This window comes from Parus major, chromosome 17 (assembly GCF_001522545.3).
Source record: "Parus major isolate Abel chromosome 17, Parus_major1.1, whole genome shotgun sequence".
Lineage (NCBI taxonomy): Eukaryota > Metazoa > Chordata > Aves > Passeriformes > Paridae > Parus > Parus major.
The window spans coordinates 5,719,359-5,729,953 of record NC_031785.1 but is presented as its reverse complement, the minus strand read 5'-3'; the positions used below and the strand labels follow the sequence as shown (position 1 = coordinate 5,729,953).

At 41.6% G+C, this 10,595-nt stretch overlaps 1 protein-coding gene across 3 annotated transcripts; it reads left to right on the top strand.

The window, feature by feature from the left end:
* The first annotated feature begins 185 nt into the window (after nucleotides 1-185).
* On the top strand, nucleotides 186-10,558 carry GLE1 (GLE1 RNA export mediator). Of its 3 annotated transcripts, none has more exons than XM_033518374.1 (16): nucleotides 186-373; nucleotides 706-927; nucleotides 1,940-2,065; nucleotides 2,228-2,376; nucleotides 2,696-2,756; nucleotides 3,034-3,288; nucleotides 4,037-4,265; nucleotides 4,393-4,508; nucleotides 4,698-4,767; nucleotides 5,101-5,243; nucleotides 6,094-6,284; nucleotides 6,720-6,849; nucleotides 7,174-7,278; nucleotides 8,251-8,333; nucleotides 8,480-8,543; nucleotides 8,826-9,099. In XM_033518374.1, exons 1-16 carry the CDS (start codon nucleotides 278-280, stop codon nucleotides 8,835-8,837), a joined length of 2,052 nt encoding a protein of 683 aa, XP_033374265.1. In that variant the 5' UTR covers nucleotides 186-277; the 3' UTR covers nucleotides 8,838-9,099. The 3 variants fall into 3 exon arrangements, with proteins under 3 accessions (XP_033374265.1, XP_015500735.1, XP_033374266.1); XM_015645249.3 differs by lacking the exon at nucleotides 8,826-9,099 and adding an exon at nucleotides 9,243-10,558 and having other exon boundaries at nucleotides 187-373; XM_033518375.1 differs by lacking the exons at nucleotides 1,940-2,065; nucleotides 2,228-2,376; nucleotides 2,696-2,756; nucleotides 8,826-9,099 and adding an exon at nucleotides 9,243-10,558 and having other exon boundaries at nucleotides 187-373.
* The last annotated feature ends 37 nt before the right edge of the window (nucleotides 10,559-10,595 follow it).

The following is a 10,595-nucleotide window of genomic DNA, read 5'->3' as shown; positions in this document are numbered from 1 at the left end:
AGCCCTCCCTCGGCGAGAATACACAGAATTAGTGGGAAATGGGTGAAGCTGCGGCTGTTTCCCGGCCCGTCCTCACCGCGCCGCTGCCGGGGGCGGGACTCGAACCCGCGGCACCGGGCCGGGCCCCGCCTGTCCGCCAGGGGGCGGCCGCCGCCCCGCCCACCCGGCATGAGGCGGATGCGGCCATTGCGGGCCGGAAGGGGCGGGATGAGGCCGGTCCGGCCGTGGGGGTCCCTGCGGGCCGCCAAAGAGCTTTGAACCGGGACACGGGATCGCCATGGAGTCGTGGCAGCTCCGCTTCGACACTCTCGAGGCCCTGCGCCTCTCCAGCAAGGGCCAGTTGAGCTACTGCAGCCGCTGGCAGGAGGATGAGGTGAGGGCTCGCCCCGGGAGTCGGCTCTGCCCGCTGGGAAACACCGCCCGCTCATCTCGGTGATTCCCGGGACTTGAAATACCCCTAGACCGGGTCCAGGCTCGGGAGAGCGGGGTCAGGGATCAGGGCTGGCCCGAGGGGCTTCAAATGTCCTGCAAAAGTAGGGGAGTCTGGGAAAAGTACTGGAAAAATAGCAGAAAAAATGGTTAAATGGGATAGTGAGCTACGATGATTATCAGCAGCAGCTGACTGTGCCGATGCGCTCATGGAGTGTTTAAGTTTTATTGAATGTTAAGGCTGTGCCGCATTCACGGAGAATGTTTTATTTCAAGGCTGCCTTGGAAGGATGTGTAGCTCCCGTTGAGCTTTCCCCTTACTGCGGCTGGGTGCTGGACAGCCTTAGTGGGCAATTAGCCCAAGAAATCACACCTTCCGGGACATCAACGCCCAAACAATCCACTCCACTCCCAAAACGGGCGTCTGAGGAGAAGATCCCTCCTGGCAGCCACCGGAGCTCTTCACCACCTTCATCTACAGAGCCCAGTGAGACCAAGGTAGCTCTCTGATTATAATTCACGTGTTTATGGAGCAGCTGTGAAGAAAAAAAAAAAGTCCTAACTCACTGCTGTAAATTGTCACATTAAGGCTGGTTTGTGCTCTGTTAATTTATGGGGAGAGCATCCCTAATTTTAATTTTTTTGTAGCATGAGCAGGTGATGATAAAAGTAATATAAAAAAGATTTTCACAGAAAAATGTTTCACAGCAGACCCAAAGCAAACTCCATTTTTCACCATAACTCAGGGAAACTAGTAGGGAAACTAACTAGTTGGAGTTGTGTTGTGTTATGGATTAGCAGCACAGGATTGATCCATTTGGAGGGATAAGGTCACAGAGGAGGGTCAGGGTTGTTGTAAAAGTCCATAAGGTTCTCTGGAGTCTTTAAGTGACTTACATGTGTTCTGACCTATTTTACAAAGCAGAAGAGTAGGGAGCTGGGCAATGAGCAGTTGAGTTTTGGAAGTAATTAAGCTGATGAAGCCATTTCATGATTTCCCTCTGGAAAGGGAAATATCCATTGTTTTGTTCAATGATGACTTCACCACATGATAGTGATACTGAGCAGCAAAGTTTTGTGTCATCCTGCCTCTAGTGAGACTTAAAAAGTATATAGTGAAGCAGCAAGATGAGATAAACTTCATAAGAGAGTCTCAGGACCCCTCCTGAATAATGATTCAGAGTATAAACCTGTCTTCCCTGACTGTTCAGAGGACATGAGGGGGTTGTCTGGGCTTTCCAGGTGTCAGTTGGCCTTTGTCAAAGTCCTTGAGACTCTTGGTATTTTGCTCCCAGTTTTAGTGATTGGAAAAGTAATTATCCCAGTGTTGGAGGATATTTAATATAGTGAGGTTGCACTGCTGGGGTACATAACTGCTCTTGAAATGTGTATTTGTTGATTCCTTTGTCTTTTTCTTCAAACATAATGGTTTAGGAGACTTGCTTTGTCTGTTTTCCACTCCAAGTTGCTGATCCTTTGCTTAGTTGCTGATTTTTTGCTGACCATGCAGGAAAATGATCATCTTAGTCTCCTGGAAATAAATCAAGAAGTTGTTCCAGCAGCTCTGTCATCTAAAGTTGCAAAAGTCGAAGGCTGCATTCGGATGTATGAAGAGATGCACAGGCTGAAAGCAAAGGTAGGAAAAAAGGAGTGTGGGGATTTCTGTGAATCCCAGGAGAGCTCCACAGTCAGAGGTAACAGTGCAAGGACAGCAAGTTAAAATGTTGGGCAGTTTCATTTGTGTTTTCTTGTGTCCAGATTGTTCATTGATTACCTTTGGTGCCCCTCTGTAACACAGGAGAGGCTGAGACAGCGGCAGGAGGAGCAGGAGCAGATGGTGAGGGCAGCCTATGCTCAGGCCAGTGAGCAGCTGAAGCGCTTTGATGAACTGAGGGAGCTAAAGCGGCATCAGGAATTCCAAGAGTTGCAAGAAGTAATGGAGAAGAGGTGAGATTACCTCTGGTATCATTAGAATTTTATAGCATTTAATCAAAGTGAGGATTAATTCTTGTTCCTGACAATTCTGTGCTAGTCACTTGAGGTTGGAAATCTCACCTGCTGCTTGTCTTACATTAATTCTCCTGTTAAGAGTTTGGCTGCCAGAGTAGATGTCTAGCTGTTGTTGAGTATCAGTGGTTAGAAAAAGACAATAATTGTGATAGCTAAAGTTTCTTTAGCTTGTTTTAAGATTAACTTACTGTGTGTTGGTTTGTGTTCTGTCTCCTGAATGTCTTGAATAGTTTTTCTGTCTTTATGTGTATTGTAGCTCAAAGGAGGCTCAGGGGCAGCAAGAGAAGTTGAAGGAAGAGCATCGACATAGAGCAAAGGTCTGAGACTCTTAAGAATTGTCTTTCATAGAAGACTGTGACTGCTGGGTGGGACTGGAAAGACCAATTGATTTATTTGTATTTCCATGACACCCTGGAGTGAGGATGGATTTTCTGGTGCTATCCTGGGCACCTGCTGCCATGTGGAAATGCAGTAAAGGCACTTGTGTCGTAGGAACAGGAAGGCCTTGTAAAGCTGCAGTCATCAGACCAGGAAGGAACTGTACAACCGGAGTAATTGAAGTATTTTATGACTCTTGTGTCTTTGTCTCTCCAGATATTGAACCTTAAATTGCGTGAGGCAGAGCAGCAGAGGCAACGGCAGGAAGAGCTGGAACGTTTGCGCAAGGAAGAGGGCCAGGAGAGACTGCGTCGCCTTTATTCCATCCAGGAGGAACTGCTGCAGCTGAACCAGCAGATTGATCCCAACTACAGGCACAAAGACTTGCCCAGAATCGATCTGTCTGCATACAGCAATCGTGGCAATCAGATCTGTGGACTGGTGTCAGGGCTCATTCGCACCACAAGCGAGGTACAGGCTCTGAAGTTGTTACCTTTGGCTGTCATTCCTTCATAAAGCTCCCTGCAGTTTTCTTCAAAGGCAGCTTGTCATGAGGCCCTTAAATAAGATGTCATAGCAATGATTTTAGAGATTCATCCTATAAAGCACCCAATTTCAAAGGGGAATTCTTTCCTCTGGCACTTCAGCTGTTGTCTTGAAAATGGCTTATCAAAATGCATGAGAACTTCTACAGGAGAAAGATTCAAATTAAATTGCTGTAAACTCTTAGTGCTGTAAAGTTCCTTCTGTGACAGTGGACTGGTTCATGAATTGTTAAATACTGAACAGCTTATGATTCTCTGCTCATAAGCTTTTCTGCAGTAGCTGGCTTTCCTTGACATTGTGGGATACAAATCTTGAAAGATAAAACACTAATAAGGCTAATCCTGTGTTCCAGCTTGCTGGCTTTCAGCAGCTTTCAGCTGGCTTGTCACAGAGACTTTCAGCAAAGCAAGGCTTTGCACTGGAGTCCACTTGCACCTGTCCAAGTGTATTCATTTTTGTCGTCCAAGATCTTATGAGGTTTAGTCATGGACTTAGATTATTTACAAATATTATGATAATGTTATGTACAAATAAAGGAGATGGGGATAAAATAAGTAGTTAGCTCCCAGATTATCTGAAAGCAATTGTTTCAAAGGCTTTTTGCTCTTGCTGTTGGCCCTCTGACACTGGAAACAAAGGTTAATGCTGTGTTACCTCCCATGTTTCTTTTCAGAAAGGGTTCCCAACTCAAGCAGATGTGGCCAGCACTGAACGAGCCTTGCAGGAGATGCGAGGGTTGATATCCAGCATGCAGCAGGAAATCACTGCAGCTCTAGAAGAAAAAAAGAGAAAAGATGAAGAGGAAAAGAAGCAAAAGCAGAAAGAGTTAGAGCAAAAAGAGCAGATGAAGAATCAGACTCCTGCCCCTGCACAGCAACTGGGGGGAAAGCAGCAGAAGGAAGGTTGGTTAGACTTTTTTTTTTAAATCTTTTTTTATTCCTTTGCCTTTTGTTTTTTTAAAATGAGTTTTCTCACTAGAGGTTTAGGTCTTTCTTAGTTATCATCTTTTTTGGTTTTTTTTAATAACAGGACTTCAAGTTAAAACAGAAGAAAGTATCATGCAATGGTACCAGCAGCTTCAGGATGCTGCTGAGCAATGTGTTGCTGCTTTCAGTGAAATTGGAAACTGCAAGGGCAACACTGAGGTATGAACAAATTATTAATACTGTTGAGGAGAGATTATCTTAATTTCTAGGGTAAATAGGATAGCACTCATTTAAAAATAAAAATTAAAACTCAATTGTAGCAGCCTGTTTTGCCACTCTGCTCATCCAAACTATTATAGATATATGCTTGTTTGGAAAGGATTTTAAAGTTGTTTGTTTGTTCTCCAGGTGAAGAAGATAAAAACAAACTTGCAGAAAGCAGCTACAATCCCCGTGAGCCAGATCTCCAGCATATCAGGTCAGGAAAACCCAAGAGCTCAATCCCACTGAAATTCCTTTTGCTTTAAAGATTTTATCAGGGCACAAGCATGTCAAGTGTTCCTGTAATTATCCCTACAGTAGAAAGCTGACCTGCACACAACCTATCTGCAGTAGGGTTTGCTTGTGTTTTGAAGGCCTCTTACTTCCCTCAGAGGCATCTTCACCTCAGGATTAAGTTTGGTTAATCAGATGGAACAAAGATGTCCTTTGGAGTGTGGGTGTGGTGTTGGTGAGCTTGATGTGGTGTGGGGTAAGACTTGTCTGCTGTTCCCTTTTCTTCTTTCTCCATACACCCCTTATGTATTTGCAGGCTCTAAGCTGAGAGAGGTGTTTGACAAGATCAATAACCTGCTGTCTGGGAAGCCTGTTCAGACTGAAGGGCAAACTGTGTCAGTGACTCAGCATCCACAGGGGCTGGAGTTTGTTTATTACAAACTTGCAGAGAAGTTTGTGGTAAGGAAGACTCTTCTTTGGGGTGCCACAGGTAGCCAGTGCTCTAGGAGATGCTTTTCAACACTGAACTGTCTCTTCAGCTATGAAGAACAAAATAATTTGATGTTCAATTTGCCTGTCTTAATGCAGTGAAAAAAGCTTCATTTCTCTTTCCCTTACAGTCCTTATTTTATTTCTTCTACGAGGAAAACTCCTTAAATTTCAGGCTTATATCTTATATATTTTGAACTAGGTAGATACAGTGTTTGTGGAAAACAGTGTGATAGTTAACTTATGGTATATAAATATAAATATGGTATCACAAAACTGTATATAGGCTCCAATCTTATCTTGGCAGAATTTGGGGGACAAAAAACCCCAGCACTAAGGCTCAAGAGGCAAACTTCAGTCCCTGCTTTGTTGTTAGCACCTCTCAAGAAATGAAGTTTAAGTTGGTTTTTGAAGTTGGCAGTATTTTTTTCTTGTCTTTATTTGCAAAATTTGGACTGTTTGAAACTTTTATCCCTGCAGGAGCAAATGCATGCAAAAATCAGCCCATGGAGTAAAACTGTGACAGATTTGTAAACATTTGAAAGTTATTGTTTGGGTTGAGAATATCTGTGCAGCCTGCACTTTGAGCCTGTGTTTTCTAATCCCACTTTTCTATGCTGAGCTAGATTTTATTGTCATCCTCTGTGGGAGCTGAGGATATGTGGCTTCATCAGCTTTTCTATCCTTGGCTTCATAGCCATGGAAACGTTCAGATCCTTTAGTAAAGACTAACTACAAAAATGAGGATTTTTTAAATTTTTTTTTTGCCTGAGAAATAACTTGAAGGAATGGTGGCTGACTTTGCTTTTCCACCCTCCAGAAACATGGGGAAGGAGAAGTATCTTTTCACCATGATTCAGCTTTCCCAATTGCTGTGGTGCTCTCAGGAATCTGGGAATTACATCCTCGAGTCGGAGACATCTTTTTAGCTCATCTTCACAAAAAGTGCCCATATTCTGTGCCATTTTACCCAGCTCGGAAAGAAGGGACTTCTGTGGAGGAGTATCAGAGGTAAATTTATTACTGAGCTTTTTTCTGCATGAACTCTGCAAGGGTGGAGACTATTCTGAGTGAGCTTCACTTTCCTCCATCCCTGAGCACAAAGGCATTTGCTCTACAGGTTCACTCACAAGTGTGTGGAAATCATCTTGTTCCAACCCCCTGCCATGGCAGGGACACCTTCCTCTAGACCAGGTTGCTCAGAGCCCCATCCAACCTGTCCTTGAACATTTTCTTGCGTGGGGCAGCCACAGTTTCTCTGTGATCTGTTCCAGTACCTCACCAAATGCTGAACCAGGGGGTAATGATCAGCCTTTGCAGGAATTCTCGCATGTTTTTGAAGAATCCCTATTCTCAGTAGAGTTGACTTCAAGTAAGCTGAGAGCTGCAGGGACTTGAGTGAATGTGTTTTGCTGTACTAAAACTAGAATCTTTTCTCATACTAAGGATTCTTGGATATGAAGTTCATGATTCTAAAGTGGAAGAACAAGATCATTTTCTTAAAAGGATGTCAGGAATGATTCGTCTCTATGCTGCCATCATTCAGCTCCGGTGGCCTTATGGAAACAAACAAGGGGTACGTGTGTGCCATTATGCTTAGAACCTTGTTACTATCCCAGAAGTCAATTAAATGTATTGGAAGCTTGTTTTGTAGTTGAGGTGTGCTGAATTTAAACTAGCTCAGGATATATTTGAAGGAAAACAGTCATAACCACGATGAACAAAGCAATGCCGAGTAATTCATGATGGGGACTTTTACTTCCTTTACATTTTCACAGTGATCAAATTTTATGTCAAGTGTTGTATAAAGACAAGAGTCAATCAGAAAGTTGTCTGTTTTGATAATTGTGTTTTACATGTCGAAAAGCAAGTGCTGAGTAAATTCTTTGTTGCTTTGTAGGCACATCCTCACGGTCTGAGCTATGGGTGGCGCTGGCTTGCGCAGATGTTGAATCTGGAGCCTCTGGCAGATGTGACAGCTATGCTGCTTTTGGACTTCCTTGAAGTAAGTGGTGTGGATAACTGTTAGTAGTTAAATGTCACTAGTTTAGATGCCTTTTGGGTTCTGAAGGGATTGGTATGGGGAGATTCACAGCAGGTTTTTTAAACTTGTTCTTATTCCTTCAAAAAGGAGCATGAATATTTCCACATTCTTGCAAACACAGCTTTGGAGTTGAATGATTTCAAAACTGAAGTTTTTATAAACACAAATGCTACTGTTGTATTTGATTCTGTTTTAAGGCTTCTGGTATTTTAAAAATAGTTGTATAGTCTTATGTAAGGTCTGTTCTAAGCACTCGGCACTTCGTACAGTGCAAGAAGGTCTTGTGGCTGTTCCAGCCAAATTAGTTCATAAAACAGGATAGATTTTTCAGGCTGAAAATATCAGAGCCTGATGGATATTAATCCTGTATCCTCAGATGTAGGCCTGTGCTAAATAAGAGCCATAGTTAAAGGCTGAAGTCAGGGGACACAAACACTGTCAAACACAAGCACCTTCTCTGCTCTTCAAATGCTTCTAAAGAACTGAGAAAGTACACGTGAGAGAGTGGGAAGTGAAATACCCCATGGGGGAGCTCTGTTAGGGTGGTGAAGTCAGAGGAATATTTGTCCTGTAAACTGTGGAGAAAGCTGATGAATCACTGCACACAGCAGTAATCACAGTGGGGAAATGACCACAGTGTGCCCCAGCAAATGGTGTTAGAGAAGAGAACTATTTTTGGAAGGAGACTGGGGTGAAATGAAGGATAGCAAGATTCGTGTCAGTGGCTACCACAGTCAACAGGAAAAAAGGTTATTGTGGTAGCAGTAGTAGCAGTAACAGCATTTATAGGATTTGCTTGTTTTAGTGTAGGTGTATTTCTTTAAATGTCTGAATAAAGCATTAAGTCGTTGGCATGAACGGGTTCATTGCAGCTGTCATGCAAGTCTGAAACCTAATTCTATAATCTGTACTTTGTGCTTTTCTGTATCACAGGTGTGTGGCAATGCTCTGATGAAGCAGTATGGGATTCAGTTCTGGAAAACAATGTTCTTTATCCAGAAATCCTATATCCCAAGGTATGATATCTGGGGTTAGGAATCTCGGTGTTCGCTCTGAAATGACTCATCCATGTTTTCCCATCTCTGCCATCCACCCCCACACCCACTTGTGAATCAAACCCAACTTTCTAAATAGATTTTGAAACGTGCTGTTGTTTCTGCAGAATTGAAGCTGTGACCAGTTCTGGCCAGATGGGCTGTTTGTCACGTTTGAAGAATTTTGTGCAGGTAAAGCAGTTTTGGGGTTTATTTTTTTGTTCATTTAATTTTCAGGTGTTTTGGTTTGGGTTTTGTTTTCTCCCATCACTGAATATATGCATCATTTGAATAATGATGCTGGCACTGCTTGCTTCACACCTTATAATTCAGACCTCTCTCTGTGCTGTAACCCATATTTTGTAACTTTTCAATTACTAAATTATCTGAATGATAGTTATGATGTCAAACACCTGGCTGCTTTCTTACCCCTCATCTAATTTTTATCAATGAAAATGTATTTTGGTTATAAAGGAACATCAGTGAGAGGAGACATACAGGATGAGGAGAATTCTGCCGAGTCATTTCTGTCACAGCTATTTCTTATCAGTAGTTGCTTGTTTTTAGCACTTGTCCTGATTAAATATATGGGGAAGTGACACTTTAAACTGCTCTCTGTAGTGTTTGCTTAGCATTGCATTCTGCATATTTTTTTAATAAAGCTTGCAAAACTGTAAAATACTTGATTGTTTAAATTGTTCTGTGAATGTTGACTTAGATTATGATATTAAAATATGACAGCTTTGAAGTTGTACTTTCATAATTAATTCTGGTACATTTTATTAGCAATGCTTTGAATGTATAGTAAGAGCCATCAGAATTTCTGAGATGCTGAATTGAAATACACATTTATTTAATATAATCTTTTTTATTTGTCTTTCTCTTTAATAGAAATGTCTAAAAGCAGAGGAAATTCCGTTACCAAAAGGCATTCTGACACCTTCCTTTTGGAGAACATAAATCACTCTGTATTTCCTTTCCCTTTAATGTTTAATTCAAGAAGATTTATTTGTTAGAAGCTAATCTTTGCATTATATCTTTATGAGTTTTTTTATAATAAACTACTGAAACTTCAAGACTTTTCCTTCATATGTTTGGTCATGTGGAAGATGCTTTAAATCCATTGTCCTGATGGTGCCAGAGGCCCTTGGACTGAAAAATTGCACAGTACTGTTCAGCTCATGGAAGTGAAAATACCTCACAGCTTTATGAACTCTTAACAGCATAATCAATCTCAAACTTACTGCTAGAACTTTATTTTTGTAATTCATACATCTTTTATAATTGAGCTGTAATTATGCTGATGGATGTGTTTGTCTCAACATCATCTAAAATCTGTGGTGAGGCTGGTAAAGGTTGAGCAGTGCTGACACTTGTCTCCCTTGGATGTAACTTCACTCCAGAAGGCAGGACTGGGTTGAAAGGAGGTAGATTCATTCCTCCAAAAGGTTTGTGGGAGAAAGAATACAATAAAAATACTATGTTGTTTTTTTCTATTGGAGAGGGACAGTCAAGAAAATCCACAGCTCCTTGATGAATACAGGAGATGGGAAATCTGTTGGATTTGCAGTGGGCTGTCCTTGAACTCTTTTGGTGACCTGTAAAATGAGAAAATTTACTTCTGGGTAATACAAGGTAGTTAATTCTGTCACTATACTGTTGTAAGTTGAAAATGTTGTTTTTACCAGACGGGTTTGTTTTTCCTAGAGGTGCCGGGGTTTAAAGCTGTAAAACATGGAGTTGAGGTCATATGAGAATGTGAATTTGATTTTATATATAGTTCTTGAGATTTCTGAGAAAAGGTTGTAACGTGCTTTGGAATTCAGGACTGTAAAACCCTTAACATTGTCTTTAAAATGTCTAGTACCCAAGTTAAATTTGCATTTGGTTTATGTATTTTGTAAACTGACTCTGGAACACTTTTGACTACTGTTACCTTGTGATTGTTCTGGGAAATTGGAAATACCCTACTGGTGTCCTTTTTGCCAGATAACTCTGAAGCAATGCAACTTTTATTAGTATACTTGAAAATGTACTGAGTGGAGATGTTTTAATTATATATTGCATATCCATAATTATGGTGGAGATTCACTTTGCCAAGACAGTAATTGGTCCTGTCTGTTAGAAACAATTGTCTGCCTGTGCCAAGCCCAAGGAAGAATTTGATGATGTACTTGTGAAATACAATTCTTATTTTTTTGCTGACACCTACTTGGGGTTTCTAACATTTGTGGGGTAAATAAA